The sequence below is a fragment of the Stegostoma tigrinum genome, chromosome 43 (assembly GCF_030684315.1).
Source record: "Stegostoma tigrinum isolate sSteTig4 chromosome 43, sSteTig4.hap1, whole genome shotgun sequence".
NCBI classification, from domain to species: domain Eukaryota; kingdom Metazoa; phylum Chordata; class Chondrichthyes; order Orectolobiformes; family Stegostomatidae; genus Stegostoma; species Stegostoma tigrinum.
This window is the reverse complement of record NC_081396.1, coordinates 6,507,935-6,533,108: the sequence shown is the minus strand read 5'-3', so window position 1 is coordinate 6,533,108 and position 25,174 is coordinate 6,507,935. Positions and strand designations below refer to the sequence as shown.

General features: G+C 57.1%; 1 protein-coding gene across 1 annotated transcript in view; it reads left to right on the top strand.

The window, feature by feature from the left end:
* Positions 1–25,174, top strand: part of LOC125448895 (pleckstrin homology domain-containing family G member 4B-like) — a 91,802-nt gene that overhangs the window by 18,254 nt on the left and 48,374 nt on the right. The window contains exons 5-9 of the mRNA XM_059641821.1: positions 321–880; positions 17,560–17,809; positions 18,498–18,587; positions 22,021–22,245; positions 23,247–23,417. Of these exons, the coding sequence (XP_059497804.1) occupies positions 321–880; positions 17,560–17,809; positions 18,498–18,587; positions 22,021–22,245; positions 23,247–23,417 (1,296 nt within the window). The remainder of the gene's footprint in view (positions 1–320; positions 881–17,559; positions 17,810–18,497; positions 18,588–22,020; positions 22,246–23,246; positions 23,418–25,174) is intronic.

Below are 25,174 nucleotides of genomic sequence, written 5' to 3'. Positions count from 1 at the left end.
CCTTGGAGTGTTTGATGGAGGGGGGACAGTGTAGAGGGAGCTGCACTCTGTATCTAACCCCGTGCTGTCCCCGGGGAGTGTTTGATGGAGGGGGGACAGTGTAGAGGGAGCTATGCTTTCAGTTCAAGAGATTTGAGGTGATCGTCCACAGCCGCGTTGAATGGCAGAGCAGGGCCGGAGGGGCCGAATGGCCTCCGCCTCTGCGCGCTGTGGCAGATAGGAGAGCGTTTGTGTTGGGCGGGAGAGCGAGCTGCCTCTCATTCTGTTTCTGTCGCTGTTCGACGTCTTCTCCTCCCCCACCCCCACAACCCCCTGTGCAGGAGGACAGCGGGACACCTGACAGCAGCCATACCCCAGCAACCGGGACCCGCCAGGAAGAGGGCAGGCCTCACCCGCAGACTGCCGGGCCCCGGCTCGGGGAGACGCACCGAAGCACCGACCAGGAGGGGGAGCCAGGCATCGGGAGGGCCCCCCCGGGCTGGGCCGAGCCTCCCCTGCCGGCCCACTCCTCCTCCACCCCTGACGTGCGCCAGTGGAGCCCCCTGGCTTGGGGCTCCCCACTGCTGCCCGCCACCCCTCCGTCCCGCTGCCCGCTGAAGAAGACCCGCAGCTTCGACCGGGCGCGGCAGCCCTCGGCCCACACTCCGGCCGCGGGCGGAGGAGCCTTCGGCCAGCGGGCCCTGAGCGAGCCGGGAGACGGGCGGAGCGCCAGCCAGGGAGGAGCTGGGGTCCTGATCCGGGGGCTGGAGGTCAGCAGCACCGAGCTGGCAGACCGGACTTGCTCACCCAAGGAACACGTGATGCTGGGCAGGCCCCGAGCCGTCCAGGCCGACTCCCCCTGGGGGTGCTCTCCACCGCTCGAACAGCCGGCCAAGTACAGGTAGGTCACTGGAGCGGGACCCCCCGACCGTCCCCGCCGCCACCACCCCACAGCCCCCCCTCACACCCCCAACACCGTCAATCTCCTCCAGAACCCCTCTGGAACTGGACCCTCCTCCGGCCCTCGCCAACACACACGGACATCACCCCGTACCCACACACACAGCCCGTACTCACACACACCCCGTACTCACACACACCCCGTACTCACACACACCCCGTACCCACGCACACCCCGTACCCACGCACACCCCGTACCCACGCACACCCCGTACTCACACACACATCGTACTCACACACACATCGTACTCACACACACCCCGTACTCACACACACCCCGTACTCACACACAGCCCGTACTCACACACACATCGTACTCTCACACACCCCGTACCCACACACACCCCGTACTCACACACACCCCGTACTCACACACAGCCCGTACTCACACACACATCGTACTCTCACACACCCCGTACTCACACACACCCCGTACTCACACACAGCCCGTACCCACACACAGCCCGTACTCACACACAGCCCGTACTCACACACACATCGTACTCTCACACACCCCGTACTCTCACACACCCCGTACCCACACACACCCCGTACTCACACACACCCCGTACTCACACACACATCGTACTCTCACACACCCCGTACTCACACACACCCCGTACACTCACACAGCCCGTACCCACACACAGCCCGTACTCACACACAGCCCGTACTCACACACACATCGTACTCTCACACACACCCCGTACTCACACACACCCCGTACTCACACACACCCCGTACTCACACACACCCCGTACTCACACACACCCCGTACTCACACACACCCCGTACTCACACACACATCGTACTCACACACACCCCGTACTCACACACACCCCGTACCCACACACACCACGTACCCACACACACCCGTACTCACACACACCCCGTACTCACACACACATCGTACCCACACACACCCCGTACCCACACACACCCCGTACCCACACACACCACGTATCCACACACACCCCGGACTCACACGCACCCCGTACTCACACACACCCCATACCCACACACACATCGTACTCTCACACACCCCGTGCCCACACACACCCCGTACCCACACACACCCCGTACCCACACACAGCCCGTACCCCCACACACCCCGTACTCTCACACATCCCGTACTCTCACACACACATCCCGTACTCACACACAGCCCGTGCCCACACACACCCCGTACTCACACACACCCCGTACTCACACACAGCCCGTACTCACACACACCCCGTACCCACACACACCCCGTACCCACACACACCCCGTACCCACACACAGCCCGTGCCCACACGCACCCCGTACCCACACACAGCCCGTGCCCACACGCACCCCGTACTCACACACAGCCCGTACTCACACACACCCCGTACTCACACACAGCCCGTACTCACACACAGCCCGTACTCACACACACCCCGTACCCACACACACCCCGTACCCACACACACCCCGTACCCACACACAGACCGTGCCCACACACCCCGTACCCACACACACACACACACACACACACACACACACACACACACACACACACACACACACACACACACACACACACACACACTCACCCCGTACTCTCACACACGGCATACTCACACATACCCCGTACTGACACACCCCGTACTCTCTCACACCTCTCTCTCTCACACACACACACACACACCTTTCTCTCACACACACACACACACACACACACACACACACACACACACTCCGTACCCACACACACACATTGTACCCACACACACGGTACCCACACACACACACAGACCCGTACTCACACACAACCCCCAAACACACACCCGTACTCCCACAGACTCCACCACACACACACACATATCACCCGCCACACATTCCCTGTACCCACACATAGTCTCCACACACTCACACACAAACACCCGTACTCACACACAACCACCCACACACGCCCCGTACCCACAAACATCCCCCCTCACAGTCACACACATCCCCCCGACATACCCCATACTCCCACAATCCCCACACACTCTCGCGCACACACCGGTACTAACTCACATTCCCCCCCACACACACCCCATACCCGTACACATTCCCCCCTCCACACACCCGTATCCACACACATCACCCCCCCACACACACCCGTACCCACACACACCTCCCCCCCAACACACACCCGTACTCACACACATTCCCCCAACACACACCCGTACTCACACACATTCCCCCAACACACACCCGTACTCACACACATTCCCCCAACACACACCCGTACTCACACACATTCCCCCAACACACACCCGTACTCACACACATTCCCCCAACACACACCCGTACCCACACACACCTCCCCCCCAACACACGCCCGTACTCACACACATTCCCCCAACACACACCCGTACTCATACACATTCCCCCAACACACACCCGTACTCACACACATTCCCCCAACACACACCCGTATCCACACACATTCCCCCCTCCCCAGACCCGTATCCACACACATCACCCCCCCACACACACCCGTACCCACACACACCTCCCCCCCAACACACACCCGTACTCACACACATTCCCCCAACACACACCCGTACTCAAACACATTCCCCCAACACACACCCGTACTCACACACATTCCCCCCTCCACACACCCGTATCCACACACATTCCCCCAACACACACCCGTATCCACACACATCACCCCCCCACACACACCCATACCCACACACACCTCCCCCCCAACACACACCCGTACTCACACACATTCCCCCAACACACACCCGTACCCACACACACCTCCCCCCCAACACACACCCGTACTCACACACATTCCCCCAACACACACCCTTACTCATACACATTCCCCCAACACACACCCGTACTCACACACATTCCCCCAACACACACCCGTACTCACACACATTCCCCCAACACGCACCCGTATCCACACACATTCCCCCCTCCCCACACCCGCATCCACACACATCACCCCCCCACACACACCCGTACCCACACAAACCTCCCCCCCAACACACACCCGTACTCACACACATTCCCCCAACACACACCCGTACTCACACACATTCCCCCAACACACACCCGTACTCAATCACATTCCCCCAACACACACCCGTACTCACACACATTCCCCCAACACACACCCGTATCCACACACATTCCCCCCTCCCCACACCCGTATCCACACACATCACCCCCCCAACACACACCCGTACCCACACACACCTCCCCCCCAACACACACCCGTACTCACACACATTCCCCCAACACACACCCGTACTCATACACATTCCCCCAACACACACCCGTACTCACACACATTCCCCCAACACACACCCGTATCCACACACATTCCCCCCTCCCCAAACCCGTATCCACACACATCACCCCCCCACACACACCTCCCCCCCAACACACACCCGTACTCACACACATTCCCCAAACACACACCCGTACTCACACACATTCCCCCAACACACACCCGTACTCAAACACATTCCCCCAACACACACCCGTACTCACACACATTCCCCCCTCAAAACACCCGTATCCACACACATTCCCCCAACACACACCCGTATCCACACACATCACCCCCCCACACACACCCGTATCCACACACATCACCCCCCCACACACACCCGTACCCACACACACCTCCCCCCCAACACACACCCGTACTCACACACATTCCCCCAACACACACCCGTACCCACACACACCTCCCCCCCAACACACACCCGTACTCAAACACATTCCCCCAACACACACCCGTATCCACACACATTCCCCCAACACACACCCGTATCCACACACATTCCCCCAACACACACCCGTATCCACACACATCACCCCCCGACACACACCCGTACCCACACACACCTCCCCCCCAACACACACCCGTACTCACACACATTCCCCCAACACACACCCGTACTCACACGCATTCCCCCAACACACACCCGTACTCACACACATTCCCCCAACACACACCCGTACTCACACACCTCCCCCCCAACACACACCCGTACTCACACACATTCCCCCAACACACACCCGTACTCACACACATTCCCCCAACACACACCCGTACTCATACACATTCCCCCAACACACACCCGTACCCACACACATTCCCCCAACACACACCCGTACTCAAACACATTCCCCCAACACACACCCGTACTCACACACATTCCCCCCTCCACACACCCGTATCCACACACATTCCCCCAACACACACCCATATCCACACACATCACCCCCCCACACACACCCGTACCCACACACATCACCCCCCCACACACACCCGTACCCACACACACCTCCCCCCCAACACACACCCGTACTCACACACATTCCCCCAACATACACCCGTACTCAAACACATTCCCCCAACACACACCTGTATCCACACACATTCCCCCAACACACACCCGTATCCACACACATCACCCCCCCACACACACCCGTACCCACACACACCTCCCCCGCAACACACACCCGTACTCACACACATTCCCCCAACACACACCCGTACTCACACACATTCCCCCAACACACACCCGTACTCACACACATTCCCCCAACACACACCCGTACTCACACACCTCCCCCCCAACACACACCCGTACTCACACACATTCCCCCAACACACACCCGTACTCACACACATTCCCCCAACACACACCCGTACACATACACATTCCACCAACACACACCCGTACCCACACACATTCCCCCAACACACACCCGTACTCACACACATTCCCCTAACACACACACCCGTACTCTCACACATTCCCCCAACACACACCCGTACTCACACACATTCCCCTAACACACACACCGTACCCACACACATTCCCCCAACACACACCCGTACTCACACACATTCCCCTAACACACACACCCGTACCCACACACATTCCCCTCAACACACACACCCGTACTCACACACATTCCCCCAACACACACCCGTACCCACACACACCTACCCCCCAACACACACCCGTACTCACACACATTCCCCCAACACACACCCCGTACTCACACACATTCCCCCAACACACACCCGTACTCACACACATTCCCCCAACACACACCCGTACTCACACACACTCCCCCAACACACACCCGTACCCACACACATTCCCCTCAACACACACACCCGTATCCACACACACCTCCCCCGCAACACACACCTGTACTCACACACATTCCCCCAACACACACCTGTACTCACACACATTCCCCCAACACACACCCGTACTCACACACATTCCCCCAACACACACCCGTACTCAATCACATTCCCCCAACACACACCCGTACTCACACACATTCCCCCAACACACACCCGTATCCACACACATTCCCCCCCAACACACACCCGTATCCACACACATCACCCCCCCCAACACACACCCGTACCCACACACACCTCCCCCCCCAACACACACCCGTACTCACACACATTCCCCCAACACACACCCGTACTCACACATATTCCCCCAACACACACCCGTACTCAAACACATTCCCCCAACACACACCCGTACTCACACACATTCCCCCCTCCACACACCCGTATCCACACACATTCCCCCAACACACACCCGTATCCACACACATCACCCCCCCCACACACACCCGTACCCACACACACCTCCCCCCCAACACACACCCGTACTCACACACATTCCCCCAACACACACCCGTACCCACACACACCTCCCCCCCAACACACACCCGTACTCACACACATTCCCCCAACACACACCCGTACTCACACACATTCCCCCAACATACACCCGTACTCAAACACATTCCTCCAACACACACCCGTATCCACACACATTCCCCCAACACACACCCGTATCCACACACATCACCGCCCCACACACACCCGTACCCACACACACCTCCCCCCCAACACACACCCGTACTCACACACATTCCCCCAACACACACCCGTACTCACACACATTCCCCCAACACACACCCGTACTCACACACATTCCCCCAACACACACCCGTACTCACACACCTCCCCCCCAACACACACCCGTACTCACACACATTCCCCCAACACACACCCGTACTCACACACATTCCCCCAACACACACCCGTACACATACACATTCCCCCAACACACACCCGTACCCACACACATTCCCCCAACACACACCCATACTCACACACATTCCCCTAACACACACTCCCGTACTCTCACACATTCCCCCAACACACACCCGTACTCACACACATTCCCCTAACACACACACCGTACCCACACACATTCCCCCAACACACACCCGTACTCACACACATTCCCCTAACACACACACCCGTACCCACACACATTCCCCTCAACACACACACCCGTACTCACACACATTCCCCCAACACACACACCCGTACCCACACACATTCCCCTCAACACACACACCCGTACTCACACACATTCCCCTAACACACACACCCGTACCCACACACATTCCCCTCAACACACACACCCGTACTCACACACATTCCCCCAACACACACACCCGTACCCACACACATTCCCCTCAACACACACACCCGTACTCACACACATTCCCCTAACACACACACCCGTACCCACACACATTCCCCTCAACACACACACCCGTACTCACACACATTCCCCCAACACACACCCGTACCCACACACACCTCCCCCCCAACACACACCCGTACTCACACACATTCCCCCAACACACACCCCGTACTCACACACATTCCCCCAACACACACCCGTACTCACACACATTCCCCCAACACACACCCGTACTCACACACACTCCCCCAACACACACCCGTACCCACACACATTCCCCTCAACACACACACCCGTACCCACACACACCTCCCCCCCAACACACACCTGTACTCACACACATTCCCCCAACACACACCCGTACTCACACACATTCCCCCAACACACACCCGTACTCACGCACATTCCCCCAACACACACCCGTATCCACACACATTCCCCCCTCCCCACACCCGTATCCACACACATCACCCCCCCACACACACCCGTACCCACACACACCTCCCCCCCAACACACACCCGTACTCACACACATTCCCCCAACACACACCCGTACTCACACACATTCCCCCCTCCACACACCCGTACTCAAACACATTCCCCCAACACACACCCGTACTCACACACATTCCCCCCTCCACACACCCGTATCCACACACATTCCCCCAACACACACCTGTATCCACACACATCACCCCCCCACACACACCCGTACCCACACACACCTCCCCCCCAACACACACCCGTACTCACACACATTCCCCCAACACACACCCGTACTCACACACATTCCCCCAACACACACCCATACTCATACACATTCCCCCAACACACACCCGTACCCACACACATTCCCCCAACACACACCCATACTCACACACATTCCCCTAACACACACACATACTCACACACATTCCCCCAACACACACCCCGTACTCACACACGTTCCCCCAACACACACCTGTACTCATACACATTCCCCCAACACACACCCGTACTCACACACATTCCCAACATACACCCGTACTCACACACATTCCCCCAGCACACACCCGTACTCACACACATTCCCCCAACACACACCCCGTACGCACACATGTTCCCCCAACACATACCCGTACTCACACACATTCCCCCAACACACACCTGTACTCACACACACCTCCCCCAACATACACCCGTACTCACACACATTCCCCCAACACACACCCGTACCCACACACACCTCCCCCTAACACACACCCGTACTTACACACATTCCCCCAACACACACCCGTACTCACACACATTCCCCCAACACACACCCGTACTCACACACATTCCCCCAACACACACCCGTACCCACACACATTCCCCTCAACACACACACCCGTACTCACACACATTCCCCCAGCACACACCCGTACTCACACACATTCCCCCAACACACACCCCGTACGCACACATGTTCCCCCAACACATACCCGTACTCACACACATTCCCCCAACACACACCTGTACTCACACACACCTCCCCCAACATACACCCGTACTCACACACATTCCCCCAACACACACCCGTACCCACACACACCTCCCCCTAACACACACCCGTACTTACACACATTCCCCCAACACACACCCGTACTCACACACATTCCCCCAACACACACCCGTACTCACACACATTCCCCCAACACACACCCGTACCCACACACATTCCCCTCAACACACACACCCGTACTCACACACATTCCCCCAACACACACCCGTATCCACACACACCTCCCCCCCAAAACACACCTGTACTCACACACATTCCCCCAACACACACCCGTACTCACACACATCCCCCCCACACACGCCCCGTACCCACAAACATCCCCCCTCACACTCACACACATCCCTCTCACACACCCCATACTCCCACAATCCCCACACACAGTCGCACACACACCCGTACCCACACACACCTCCCCCGCAACACACACCGGCACTAACACACATTCCCCCCCACACACACCCCATACCCGTACACATTCCCCTCACACTCCCCGTACCCAGACAATTCCCCCCGCCAGATCGGGCTCGGGAATGTGACTGTGGGGATTGGGTTAGGGAACAGGACTGTGAGGATAGGGTTAGGGAAGAGGACTGTGGGGATTGGGTTAGAAAACAGGACAGTGGGAATTGGGTTCGGGAACAGGACAGCGGGGATTGGATTAGGGAACAGGACAGTGGGGATTGGGTTCAGGAACAGGACAGTGGGAATTGGGTTCGGGAACAGGACAGCGGGGATTGGATTAGGGAACAGGACAGTGGGGATTGGGTTCAGGAACAGGACAGTGGGGATTGGGTTCGGGAACAGGACAGTGGGTATTGGATTAGGGAACAGGACAGTGGGGATTGGGTTCAGGAACAGGACAGTGGGGATTGGGTTCAGGAACAGGACAGTGGGGATTGGGTTCGGGAACAGGACAGTGGGGATTGGGTTAGGGAACAGGACAGTGGGGATTGGGTTCAGGAACAGGACAGTGGGGATTGGGTTAGGGAACAGGACTGTGGGAATTGGGTTCAAGAACAGGACAGTGGGGATTGGGTTCGAGAACAGGACAGTGGGGATTGGGATCAGGAACTGGACAGTGGGGATTGGATTAGGGAACAGGACAGGGAGGATTGGGTTAGGGAACAGGACTGTGGGGCGAGGGTTAAGGAACAGGACTGTGGGAATTGTGTTAGGGAACAGGACTGTGGGAATTGGGTTAGGGAACAGGACTGTGGGGATTGGGTTAGGGAACGGGACTGTGGGGATAGGGTTAGGGAACAGGACTGTGGGGCGAGGGTTAGAGAACGGGACTGTGGGGCTAGGGTTAGGGAACGGGACTGTTCGGATTGGGTTTGGGAACAGGACTGCGGCTAGGGTTAGGGAAGAGGACTGTGGGGCTAGGGTTAGGGCAGAGGACTGGGTCTAGGGTTAGGGAACGGGACTGTGGGGCTAGGTTTAGGGAACAGGACTGTGGGTCTAGGGTTAGGTAAGAGGACTGTGGGGCTAGGATTAGGGAACGGGATTGTGGGTCTAGGATTAGGGAACGGGACTGTGGGGCTAGGTTTAAGGAACAGGACTGTGGGTCTAGGGTTAGGGAAGAGGACTGTGGGTCTAGGATTAGGGAACGGGACTGTGGGGCTAGAGTTAGGGCACAGGACTGTGGGGCATGGGTTCGGGGACAGGACAATGGGGATTCGATTTGAGAACAGGACAGTGGGAGTTGGGTTTGGGATCAGGACAGTGGGAATTGGGTTAGGGAACAGGACTGTGGGGCGAGGGTTAGTGAACAGGACTGTGGGGATCGGGTTAGGGAACAGGACTATGGGGATAGGGTTAGGGAACGGGACTGTGGGGCGAGGGTTAGGGAACAGGACAGTGGGAATTGGGTTAGGGAACGGGACTGTGGGGATAGGGTTAGGAAACAGGACTGTGGGAATTGGGTTTGGGAACAGGACTGTGGGGCGAGGGTTAGTGAACAGGACTGTGGGGATCGGGTTAGGGAACAGGACTATGGGGATAGGGTTAGGGAACGGGACTGTGGGGCGAGGGTTAGGGAACAGGACAGTGGGAATTGGGTTAGGGAACGGGACTGTGGGGATAGGGTTAGGAAACAGGACTGTGGGAATTGGGTTTGGGAACAGGACTGTGGGAATTGGGTTTGGGAACAGGACTGTGGGAATTGGGTTAGGGAACAGGACTGTGGGGATAGAGTTAGGGAACAGGACTGTGGGGATTGGGTTAGGGAACAGGACAGTGGGGCTAGGGTTAGGGAACGGGACTGTGGGGATTGGGTTAGGGAACAGGACTGTGGGGATTGGGTTAGGGAACAGGACACGGGGGCTAGGGTTAGGGAACGGGACTGTGCGGATTGGGTTAGGGAACAGGACTGTGGGGCTAGGGTTAGGGAAGAGGACTGTGGGGCTAGGGTTAGGGAACGTGACTGTGGGGCTATAGTTAGGGCACAGGACTGTGGGGCATGGGTTCGGGGACAGGACAGTGGGGATTCGATTTGAGAACAGGACTGTGGGGATTGGGTTCAGGAACAGGACAGTGGGAATTGGGTTCAGGAACAGGACAGTGGGAATTGGGTTCAGGAACAGGACAGTGGGAATTGGGTTCGGGAACAGGACTGTGGGAATTGGGTTAGGGACAGGACAGTTTGGATTGGGTTCAGGAACAGGACTGTGGGGATTGGGTTCGGGAACAGGACAGTGGGAATTGGGTTAGGGAACAGGACAGTGGGAATTGGGTTAGGGAACAGGACAGTGGGGATTGGATTAGGGAACAGGACAGTGGGCATTGGGTTCAGGAACAGGACAGTGGGAATTGGGTTCGAGAACAGGACTGTGGGAATTGGGTTCGGGAACAGAACCGTGGGAATCGGGTTTGGGAACAGGACAGTGGGGCTCGGGTTAGGGCACAGGACAGTGGGAATTGGGTTCGCGAACAGAACAGTGGGAATTGGGTTCAGGAACAGGACAGTGGGAATTGGGTTCAGGAACAGGACAGTGTGAATTGGGTTAGGGAACAGGACAGTGGGGATTGGGTTCAGGAACAGGACTGTGGGAATTGGGTTCGGGAACAGGACTGTGGGAATTGGGTTAGGGAACAGGACAGTGGGGATTGGGTTAGGGAACAGGACAGTGGGAATTGGGTTCAGGAACAGGACTGTGGGAATTGCGTTCGAGAACAGGACAGTGGAAATTGGGTTCGGGAACAGAACTGTGGGAATTGGGTTTGGGAACAGGACTGTGGGGCTCGGGTTAGGGCACAGGACTGTGGGAATTGGGTTCGTGAACAGAACAGTGGGAATTGGTTTCGGGAACAGGACTGTGGGAATTGGGTTCAGGATCAGGACTGTGGGAATTGGTTTCGGAAACAGGACTGTGGGAATTGGGTTCGGGAACAGGACAGTGGAGTTTGGGTTAGGGAACAGCACAGTGGGGATTGGATTAGGGAACAGGACAGTGGGGATTGGGTTAGGGAACAGGACTGTGGGAATTGGGTTCAGGATCAGGACAGTGGGAATTGGGTTCAGGAACAGAACTGTGGGAATTGGGTTAGGGAACAGCACAGTGGGGATTGGATTAGGGAACAGGACAGTGGGGATTGGGTTAGGGAACAGGACTGTGGGAATAGGGTTCAGGATCAGGACAGTGGGAATTGGGTTCGGGAACAGAACAGTGGGAGTTGGGTTCGGGAACAGGACAGTGGGAATTGTGTTCTGGAACAGGACTGTGGGGATTGGGTTCGGGAACTGGTCAGTGGGGCTTGGATTAGGGAACAGGACAGTAGGAATTGGGTTCGTGAACAGAACAGTGGGAATTGGTTTCGGGAACAGGACTGTGGGGCGAGGGTTAGGGAACAGGACAGTGGGGATTGTGTTAGGGAACAGGACTGTCGGAATTGGGTTTAGGATGAGGACAGTGGGAATTGGGTTCGGGAACAGAACTGTGGGAATTGGGTTCGGGAACAGGACAGTGGGAATTGGGTTCGGGAACAGGACTGTGGGGATTGGGTTCGGGAACTGGTCAGTGGGGCTTGGATTAGGGAACAGGACAGTGGGAATTGGGTTCAGGAACAGAACAGTGGGAATTGGGTTCGGGAACAGGACAGTGGGGATTGGATTAGGGAACAGGACAGGGGGGATTGGATTAGGGAACAGGACTGTGAGAATTGGGTTCGGGAACAGGACTGTGCGGCTAGGGTTCGGGAACAGGTCAGTGGGGATTGGATTAGGGAACGGAACAGTGGTAATTGCGTTCGGGAACAGGACAGTGGGGATTGCGTTCGGGAACAGGACAGTGGGAATTGGGTTCGGGAACAGGACAGTGGGGATTGGGTTCAGGAACAGGACAGTGGGAATTGTGTTCAGGAACAGGACAGTGGGGATTGGGTTCGGGAACAGGACAGTGGGGATTGTGTTCGGGAACAGGACAGTGGGGATTGTGTTCGGGAACAGGACAGTGGGGATTGGGTTTGGGAACAGGACAGTGGGGATTGTGTTCTGGAACAGGACAGTGGGGATTTGGTTCTGGAACAGGACAGTGGGGATTGGATTAGGGAACAGGACAGTGGGGATTGGGTTCAGGAACAGGACAGTGGGGATTGGGTTCGGGAACAGGACAGTGGGGATTGGGTTCAGGATCAGGACAGTGGGGATTGGGTTCGGGAACAGAACTGTGGGAATTGGGTTAGGGAACAGCACAGTGGGGATTGGATTAGGGAACAGGACAGTGGGGATTGGGTTAGGGAACAGGACTGTGGGAATAGGGTTCGGGATCAGGACAGTGGGAATTGGGTTCGGGAACAGAACAGTGGGGATTGGGTTCGGGAACAGGACAGTGGGAATTGGGTTCGGGAACAGGACAGTGGGGATTGGGTTCGGGAACAGGACAATGGGGATTGGGTTCGGGAACAGGACAGTGGGGATTGGGAACAGGACAGTGGGGATTGGGTTCTAGAACAGGACAGTGGGAATTGGGTTCGGGAACAGGACAGTGGGGATTGGGTTCGGGAACAGGACAGTGGGGATTGGGTTCGGGAACAGGACAGTGGGGATTGGGTTCTGGAACAGGACAGTGGGGATTGTGTTCGGGAACAGGACAGTGGGGATTGGGTTCAGGAACAGGACAGTGGGGATTGTGTTCTGGAACAGGACAGTGGGGATTGGGTTCTGGAACAGGACAGTGGGGATTGGGTTCAGGAACAGGACAGTGGGGATTGGGTTCGGGAACAGGAAGTGGGGATTGGGTTCAGGAACAGGACAGTGGGGATTGTGTTCCGGAACAGGACAGTGGGGATTGGGTTCCGGAACAGGACAGTGGGGATTGGGTTCGGGAACAGGACAGTGGGGATTGGGTTCGGGAACAGGACAGTGGGGATTGGGTTAGGGAACAGGACAGTGGGGATTGGGTTCAGGATCAGGACAGTGGGGATTGGGTTCAGGATCAGGACAGTGGGGATTGGGTTCGGGAACAGGACAGTGGGGATTGGGTTAGGGAACAGGACAGTGGGGATTGGGTTAGGGAACAGGACAGTGGGGATTGGGTTCAGGATCAGGACAGTGGGGATTGGGTTCGGGAACAGAACTGTGGGAATTGGGTTAGGGAACAGCACAGTGGGGATTGGATTAGGGAACAGGACAGTGGGGATTGGGTTAGGGAACAGGACTGTGGGAATAGGGTTCGGGATCAGGACAGTGGGAATTGGGTTCGGGAACAGAACAGTGGGGATTGGGTTCGGGAACAGGACAGTGGGAATTGGGTTCGGGAACAGGACAGTGGGAATTGGGTTCGGGAACAGGACAGTGGGGATTGGGTTCTGGAACAGGACAGTGGGGATTGGGTTCGGGAACAGGACAGTGGGGATTGGGAACAGGACAGTGGGGATTGGGAACAGGACAGTGGGGATTGGGTTCTAGAACAGGACAGTGGGAATTGGGTTCGGGAACAGGACAGTGGGGATTGGGTTCGGGAACAGGACAGTGGGGATTGGGTTCTGGAACAGGACAGTGGGGATTGTGTTCAGGAACAGGACAGTGGGGATTGGGTTCAGGAACAGGACAGTGGGGATTGTGTTCTGAAACAGGACAGTGGGGATTGGGTTCTGGAACAGGACAGTGGGGATTGGGTTCGGGAACAGGACAGTGGGGATTGGGTTCAGGAACAGGACAGTGGGGATTGTGTTCCGGAACAGGACAGTGGGGATTGGGTTCCGGAACAGGACAGTGGGGATTGGGTTCCGGAACAGGACAGTGGGGATTGGGTTCCGGAACAGGACAGTGGGGATTGGGTTCGGGAACAGGACAGTGGGGATTGGGTTCGGGAACAGGACAGTGGGGATTGGGTTCGAGAACAGGACTGTGGGGATTGGGTTCCGGAACAGGACAGTGGCGATTGGGTTCGGGAACAGGACAGTGGGGATTGGGTTCGGGAACAGGACAGTGGGGATTCGGTTCGGGAACAGGACAGTGGGGATTGGGTTCGGGAACAGGACAGTGGGGATTGGGTTCGGGAACAGGACTGTGGGGATTGGGATCCGTGCTCAGTTGGTCGTCTTCCCTTGTTGGTGGGTGGTCTTCCGTGTGTGCGGGGTGGGAATGTTGCGTTCCTTGGCCCCCTGCCCCTGTTCCCGTGCCATGCATGTACGTGTGAGCATGTCTGTACGTGTGTGTGCGTGTGTGTATATGTCTGTATATGTGTGTGCGTGTGTGTATATGTCTGTACATGTGTGTGCGTGTGCGTATATGTCTGTACATGTGTGTGCGTGTGTGTATATGTCTGTACATGTGTGTGCGTGTGCGTATATGTCTGTACATGTGTGTGCGTATATGTCTGTACATGTGTGTGCGTGTGCGTATATGTCTGTACGTGTGTGTGTGTGTGTGTATATGTCTGTACATGTGTGTGCGTGTGCGTATATGTCTACATGTGTGTGCGTGTGCGTATATGTCTGTACATGTGTGTGCGTGTGTATATGTCTGTACATGTGTGTGCGTGTGCGTATATGTCTGTACATGTGTGTGCGTGTGCGTATATGTCTGTACATGTGTGTGCGTGTGCATATATGTCTGTACATGTGTGTGCGTGTGCATATATGTCTGTACATGTGCGTATATGTCTGTACATGTGTGTGCGTGTGTGTATATGTCTGTACATGTGTGTGCGTGTGCGTATATGTCTGTACATGTGTGTGCGTGTGCATATATGTCTGTACATGTGTGTGCGTATATGTCTGTGCATGTGTGTGCGTGTGCGTATATGTCTGTACATGTGTGTGCGTGTGCGTACATGTCTGTACATGTGTGTGCGTGTGCGTATATGTCTGTACATGCGTTTGCGTACATGTCTGTACATGTGTGTGTGCGTGCGTATATGTCTGTACATGTGTGTGCGTGTGCGTACATGTCTGTACGTGTGTGTGCGTGTGCGTATATGTCTGTGCGTGTGTGTACATGTCTCTATACCAGATACCGGGTTTTTCCTGGCTCTGAGGAAGCTCCGAGGTGGGATGGCTTTCTTTCTCCAGGCCATCCCTTATGATGGGAACCTGCTGCCATGTCCCCCTGGCTCACTGCTTCTCCATTTTCTCTCTGACCCTCCCCTGTGCTCCCCCCATCACCTTTTACCCTCCCCGACACTCCCCACCCCATCCACCCCTCACCCCTTCTCACCCACCTCCCTCACCCTCTCCCTCCATCCAAAACCCCTGCCCCTGCCCTTCCCAATTCGTCCACTGCGTCGTCCACCCCCCACCCTCCTCACCCCCCTCTCTCTCCCACCCCCCTCTCTTCCACCCCCCCTCCCTCCTCACCCCCCTCTCTCTCCCACCCCCCTCTCTCTCCCACCCCCCTCTCTCTCCCACCCCCCTCTCTCTCCCACCCCCCTCTCTCTCCCACCCCCCCCTCTCTCTCCCACCCCCCTCTCTCTCCCACCTCCTTCTCAATCTGCCCTCCCTCTGTCTCTCCCGCAACCCCCCACCCCGTCCCCTCCGCCTGTCTCTCCCTCACCCCGTCCCCTCCATCTGACTCCCCCTCACCCCGTCCCCTCCGCCTGTCTCTCCCTCACCCCGTTCCCTCCATCTGACTCCCCCTCACCCCGTCCCCTCCGCCTGTCTCTCCCTCACCCTGTCCCCTCCGCCTGTCTCTCCCTCACCCCGTCCCCTCCATCTGACTCCCCCTCACCCCGTCCCCTCCGCCTGTCTCTCCCTCACCCCGTCCCCTCCATCTGTCTGCCCCTCACCCCGTCCCCTCCATCTGTCTCCCCCTCACCCCGTCCCCTCTCCCTGTCTCTCCTGCACCCCGTCCCCACCGTCTGTCTCCCCCTCACCCCGTCACCTCCGCCTGTCTGCCCCTCACCCCATCCACTCCGTCTGTCTGTCCTGCACCCCCTCACCCTGTCCCATCCGTCTGTCTCCCCCTCACCCCGTCCCCTCCGTCTTGTCTCTCCTGCACCCCCTCACCCCATACCCTCTCTCTGTCTCTCCTGTCCCCCTCCGCGCCCCCAGTAAAGCACGCTGGGTCTTGGCGGAGGCCCTCGCCGCGGAGCAGGATTATGTCCGCTGCCTGGAGCACGTGGTGGGGAGCTACAGCCCGGAGATGGAGCGGCCCGACGTGCCCCAGGAGCTGCGCGGCAAGAGGGCCGTGGTGTTCGGGAACTTGGACAAGCTACTGGCCTTCCACCAGCAACTGCTGCTGCCCCAGCTCTGGGCCTGCCTGGCACAGCCGCTGGGCATCGGGGAATGCTTCCTGAGGCATGTGAGTACAGTGAGCTGGCACCAAGCACAAACCCCAAACCCCGGACCGGTACCTTATTCCCCACCAACCCCCAAACCCCAAATCCTGGACCGATACCTCAACCCGCACCAAACCCTGGTCCGGCACCTCATTCCCCCGCACCCCCAAACCCCGGACCAGTACCTCATCCCGTCACCCCCACCAAACCCCGGACTGGTACCCCATATCCCACCCCCCGACCAAACCCCGGACCGGCACCTCATACCCGCCACCAAACCCCGGTCTAGCACCTCATTCCCCCCCACCCCCAAACCCCGGACCAGTACCTCATCCCGTCACCCCCACCAAACCCCGGACCGGTACCCCATACCCCACCCCCCGACCAAACCCCGGACCGGCACCTCATACCCGCCACCAAACCCCGGTCCGGCACCTCATTCCCCCCCACCCCCAAACCCTGGACCTGTACCTCATCCTCCCCCTCGCCTCCCCGCTCCCCCCTATTTCCCTCCCCCTTTGGTTCTCCCCTTGTCCCCTTTCCTGTCCCCCTGCAACCCAACCCCCAAACCCTGCCCCCAACCCAGCCCTCCCCCTTCCCTCAGCTTTTATTTCTGTGTAGTTTTCATTTCGTGAGCATGAACTGACTCTCTCTCTCTTCCTCCCTCTCTGTCTCTCTCCAATGCCCCCACCCCGACACTCTGGCTTGCAGAAAGAGCACTTTACCATGTACGCGCTATACGTAAGGAACAAGCCTCAGTGCGACGCGCTCCTGGCCAGACATGGTGGCGCCTTCTTCAAGGTAATGATGACCCCCCCCCGCTCCTTCCTGCCTTCTGTTCCGCGTTCAGTTCGACTCCATTTCACCCCCACTCCTGAAGGAATGGCTGATATATTTCTGAGTCAGGATGGGGGGTGGGCTCGGAGGAGGGTACCTCACAGGGGATTGGTGTTCCCAGATACACTTTAAGCTGAGATGCACAATGCGTAGGGAACTCGAGGGAGAGCGGGCCTGAGGAATGTTGCATCAGCCATAATTCTGTTGAACGGAAGCACAAGCTGTCGGAGCCTGGCTCCTTTCTTCCCATTTCCTCCCACAGTCCAAAGGTTAGGGTGGATTGGCCATGTTATATTACCCATAGTGCACAGGGATGTGCGGGTTAGGGTGGGTAACGCATGGGAAATTACCCATAGTTCCCAGGGATGTGCCGGTTCGGGTGGGTAAGGCATGGGAAATTACCCATACTGCCCAGGGATGTGCGGGTTAGGGTGGGTTAGCCGTGGGGAATTACCCATAGTGCCCAGGGATGTGCCGGTTAGGGTGGGTAAGGCATGGGAAATTACCCATGGTGCACAGGGATGTGCAGGTTAGGGTGCGTAAGGCATGGGAAATTACCCATAGTGCCCAGGGATGTGCAGGTTAGGGTGGGTTAGCCGTGGGAAATTACCCATAGTGCCCAGGGATATGCTGGTTCAGGTGGGTTAGCCGTGGGGAATTACCCATAGTGCACAGGGATGTGGGGTTTAGGGTGGGTTAGCCGTGGGAAATTACCCATAGTGCACAGCGATGTGCAGGTTAGGGTGGGTTAGCCGTGGGAAATTACCCATAGTGCCCAGGGATGTGCAGGTTAGGGTGGGTTAGCCGTGGGAAATTACCCATAGTGCCCAGGGATGTGCAGGTTAGGGCGGGTTAGCCGTGGGGAATTACCCATAGTGCCCAGGGATGTGCCGGTTAGGGTGGGTTAGCCATGGGGAAGTACCCATAGTGCACAGGGATATGCTGGTTCAGGTGGGTTAGCTGTGGGAAATTACCCATAGTACCCAGGGATGTGCAGGTTAGGGTGGGTTAGCTGTGGGAAATTACCCATAGTGCCCAGGGATGTGCAGGTTAGGGTGGGTTAGCCGTGGGGAACTACCCGTAGTGCCCAGGGATGTGCCGGTTAGGGTGGGTTAGCCGTGGGAAATTACCCATAGTGCTCAGGGATGTGCGGGTTAGGGTGGGTTAACCGTGGGGAATTACCCATAGTGCACAGGGATGTGTGGGTTAGGGTGGGTTAGCCGTGGGGAATTACCCATAGTGCACAGGGATGTGTGGGTTAGGGTGGGTTAGCCGTGGGGAATTACCCATAGTGCACAGGGATGTGCGGGTTAGGGTGGGTTAGCCGTGGGGAATTACCCATAGTGCACAGGGATGTGCGGGTTAGGGTGGGTTAGCCGTGGGGAATTACCCATAGTGCACAGGGTTGTGCGGGTTAGGGTGGGTTAGCCGTGGGGAATTACCCATAGTACACAGGGATGTGTGGGTTAGGGTGGGTTAGCCATGGGGAATTACCCATAGTGCACAGGGATGTGCCGGTTGGGGTGGGTTAGCCGTGGGGAATTACCCATAGTGCACAGGGATGTGCCGGTTGGGGTGGGTTAGCCGTGGGGAATTACCCATAGTGCACAGGGGTGTGCGGGTTAGGGTGGGTTAGCCGTGGGGAATTACCCATAGTGCACAGGGATGTGTGGGTTAGGGTGGGTTAGCCATGGGGAATTACCCATAGTGCACAGGGATGTGTGGGTTAGGGTGGGTTAGCCGTGGGAAATTACCCATAGTGCACAGGGATGTGGGGGTTAGGGTGGGTTAGCCGTGGGGAATTACCCATAGTGCACAGGGATGTGCGGGTTAGGGTGGGTTAGCCATGGGGAATTATCCATAGTGCACAGGGATGTGGGGGTCAGGGTGGGTTAGCCGTGGGGAATTACCCATAGTGCACAGGGATGTGCGGGGTTAGGGTGGGTTAGCCGTGGGGAATTACCCATAGTGCACAGGGATGTGCGGGGTTAGGGTGGGTTAGCTGTGGGGAATTACCCATAGTGCACAGGGATGTGGGGGTTAGGGTGGGTTAGCCGTGGGGAATTACCCATAGTGCACAGGGATGTGCGGGGTTAGGGTGGGTTAGCCGTGGGGAATTACCCATAGTGCACAGGGATGTGGGGGTTAGGGTGGGTTAGCCGTGGGGAATTACCCATAGTGCACAGGGATGTGTGGGTTAGGGTGGGTTTGCCGTGGGGTATTACCCATAGTGCACAGGGATGTGGGGGTTAGGGTGGGTTAGCCGTGGGGAATTACCCATAGTGCACAGGGATGTGCTGGTTAGGGTGGGTTAGCCGTGGGGAATTACCCATAGTGCACAGGGATGTGCTGGTTAGGGTGGGTTAGCCATGAGCAATGCCAGTTTACAGGGACGGGCTGTGGTCTGTGTAGATCATTTCTGACTCGATGGGCTGCATGGCCTGCTTCTGCACCGCAGGGATTGTATGTTTCTGGGCAGGAGGACGTTTCTCCAGTTTTGGGGGCAGTGGTAAGCTTTGGGAATGGCTCATCCAACTGGGCCGTGGCTGTTTTCCCTTGGGCCATGGAGTTCAAAACGAGGGGCGGCCTATTTCTAACATGCGAGGAGACCGGTTCGAAATGGATGCAAAGACCAAGTTTTGTCTTTCCACCAAGGAGAGGGGTTCGTGTGCGGGACGGACTTCCAGTGGTGAATGCAGATATGATTGCTGGAGATGGTGCTGGGTCTGCTGTTGTTCATCATTCATGGGAACAGGTTGGATAAGAGTAAAGAAGGCATGGCTAGGAAGTTGGCAAATGATGGGTGGCACTGTGGACAGTGGAAGAGGGTTACCCGAGACTGCAAAGGGATCTTGATCATTTGGGCTGGTCGGCTGAGGAACAACACATGGTGTCTGCTTCAGACAGAGGAAGGATGTTTCTTTTCTCACGGATTGAACTCTCTCCCAAGGAGGTTCGATATGTCCAGCAGGGACATGGCCCGTGCGGTGAAAGGGGGATCCGGGCAGAAAGCGGGAACGGGATACCGGGATTGCGTGATCAGCCACGATCGTGTTGAACGGGGTGGCGCAGGCTCGGAGGGCCAAATGGGCCCGCTCCTGCCCCGACTTTCCGCAAAGAGGAAAGGGCCGGGGGGATGTGGGACCTGCGCGCGCGGTGGGGGGGGCACCAGGTTAGTTTGGGGTGAGGGGTCATCAGGGGCTGAAGGGTGACTCTTGGGACTGCGTGAGTCGGAAGCGCAGAGATTCACGAAGCCCCAGCTGTTGCAGAGAGCACGGGAATGGGGACAGTGAAGATGAGGTGAACAACGGGCCTCAGTAGAAGGGCTGAATGGCCAGGTCTGGCAGTGCAATTCCTGTGTTTGTAACCCTGTCCCCGCTGTGCGTTCGCTCCCCAGAGGAGGCAGCTGTGCCTGGGTGACGCGATGGAGCTGGGCTCATACCTGCAGATGCCCATCCAGAGGATGATGAGGTATATCGTCCTGCTGCAGGAGCTGATGGCGGAGTGCAGCACCAAGAATGCCCAGGATTTACGGAGCCTGCGTGCCGCCTTGGAGATGGTCCAGTTCCAGCTACGTCACGGCGACAACCTTGTCGCCATGGACGCCATCAGGGAGTGTGACGTGAGTCTGGAAAAGGGCGAAAGTAGCGTACTGAGTCGGAGCGCAGATAACTCCCTGAGAGAGAGGGGACTGAGAGACACCAGTCAGTGTACAGGTATCTCCCTGAGAGAGAGAGAGGGGACTGAGAGACACCAGTCAGCGTACAGATATCTCCCTGAGAGAGGGGGGACTGAGAGACACCAGTCAGCGTACAGATATCTCCCTGAGAGAGAGGGGACTGAGAGACACCAGTCAGTGTACAGATATCTCCCTGAGAGAGAGAGGGGACTGAGAGACACCAGTCAGTGTACAGGTATCTCCCTGAGAGAGAGAGAGGGGACTGAGAGACACCAGTCAGTGTACAGATATCTCCCTGAGAGAGAGAGAGGGGACTGAGAGACACCAGTCAGTGTACAGATATCTCCCTGAGAGAGAGGGGACTGAGAGACACCAGTCAGTGTACAGATATCTCCCTGAGAGAGAGGGGGGACTGAGAGACACCAGTCAGTGTACAGATATCTCCCTGAGAGAGAGAGGGGGGACTGAGAGACACCAGTCAGTGTACAGATATCTCCCTGAGAGAGGGGACTGAGAGACACCAGTCAGTGTACAGATATCTCCCTGAGAGAGAGAGGGAACTAAGAGACACCAGTCAGTGTACAGATATCTCCCTGAGAGAGAGGGGACTGAGAGACACCAGTCAGTGTACAGATATCTCCCTGAGAGAGAGAGGGGGGGGACTGAGTGACACCAGTCAGTGTACAGATATCTCCCTGCGAGAGAGAGAGAGGGGACTGAGTGACACCAGTCAGTGTACAGATATCTCCCTGAGAGAGAGAGGGGGGGGACTGAGAGACACCAGTCAGTGTACAGATATCTCCCTGAGAGAGAGAGGGGGGGGGACTGAGAGACACCAGTCAGTGTACAGATATCTCCCTGAGAGAGAGAGGCAACTAAGTGTACAGTTGCTGTGTTGTTGGTGAACGAGATTTGAAGTGAACCTCTGCCTCCCTGGTTTACAGGTGAACCTGAAGGAGCAGGGCCAGTTACTGCGCCGCGACCAATTCACGGTGTGGTGTGGGCGCCGCAAGTCCGTGCGCCAGGTCTTCCTCTTCGAGCAGCTGATCGTCTTCACCAAATTGAAGCGGGCCGATGGTGGGCCGGAGACCTACGTCTGCAAGTCCTCGCTGAAGGTGGGTCTGTGCGGCCGGCGCTCCCATCCCTACCCTCACTCCCCATCCCACTGCAACTCTGCCTGCCATGAGCTGCCGTGCCCTGCTCCCCTTGTGGCTGCGCTGTGCCACCCGTGTGACCCCCACTTTGGGGCCCTGCCTAATCACAACCAGACCGTCTTGCTCTCTCTCTCTCTCCATACGTGCTGCGTAATCGCGACCGCACCGTCTCGCTCTCTCTCTCTCAGTACGTGCTGCCTTGTTGCGGAGGGAGTCACTTCGGCCAGAAGTGCGCAGCTCTCACCCGCCGTTCGGCCATCTCTGACGTCCCCCACCGACAGCCTCCCACGTGTGATAAGCGATGTACCTCCGACCGCTCGGCGCTCCCTCCCCTCCTCATCCCACCCATATGTTCAATGGGCCCCCTATGTCACAGAAGCACAGGTCCGAACAACTGAGCTGTACCTCAGGAAGGACGATCTGGCCCTGGAGGGAGCGCAGTGCATGTTGACAAGGGCGAGCGCAACAGTCCCGGGGTTTTTGTTACACAGAAGCAGGCCATCTGTTCCCCCTCGAGCCTGCTCCACCATTCTCTACAGGCATGGCTGATCTTTCTCACGGACGCAGCTCCACTCACCCCATCACCCTTAACTCCCTTACTGTTAATTAGTCTATCTTTGCCTTAAAAAACATTCAGTACGGTGGCCGCAACTGGGCAGGGAATTCCACAGATTCCCAACCCTTCGGCTGAAGCTGTTCCTCCTCAACTCAGCCGTAAACATGCTCCCAACCTTCTTATTTCGAAGCTCTTCCCCATCGTTCGAGTTTCATCTCTCGGTGGGAACAACCTCCTGGCTTCTCTCTTATCTATTCCCTTCATCATTTTATATCTTTCTGTAAGATCACCCCTCATTCTAAATCCTGATGAGTAGAGTCCCAGTCTCCTCAATCTCTCCTCATAACCCTCTCTGCTCCAGAAACAACACAGTGAACCTCTTCTAAACCTACCTCCTGTATGGGGATGAGGCGAGATCAGACAGATTAGGACTTAACGCTTTATTCATGAGAACCAGTAGCAGGAGGAGGCCATTCAGCCTTTGGGGCCTGCCGCGCTGTCGCATGCGATGGCGGCCGATCCTGTCTTGGCCGCAGCCAAGTTTCCCTGCCCGCTCCCTGTAACCCTGTGACCCCGTTACTGATTAAACACGTGTCCGTCCCCTCCTTATACACTTCCCTCTCGCTCCCCGTGTCCCCGTTACTGATTAAACACATGTCCGTCCCCTCCTTATACACTTCCCTCTCACTCCCCGTGACCCCGTTACTGATTAAACACGTGTCCGTCCCCTCCTTATACACTTCCCTCTCGCTCCCCGTGACCCCGTTACTGATTAAACACGTGTCCGTCCCCTCCTTATACACTTCCCTCTCGCTCCCCGTGACCCCGTTACTGATTAAACACGTGTCCGTCCCCTCCTTATACACTTCCCTCTCGCTCCCCGTGTCCCCGTTACTGATTAAACATGTGTCCGTCCCCTCCTTATACACTTCCCTCTCGCTCCCCGTGACCCCGTTACTGATTAAACACGTGTCCGTCCCCTCCTTATACACTTCCCTCTCGCTCCCCGTGACCCCGTTACTGATTAAACACGTGTCCGTCCCCTCCTGAGACACTTCCCTCTCGCTCCCTGTGTCCCCGTTACTGATTAAACACGTGTCCGTCCCCTCCTTATACACTTCCCTCTCGCTCCCCGTGACCCCGTTACTGATTAAACACGTGT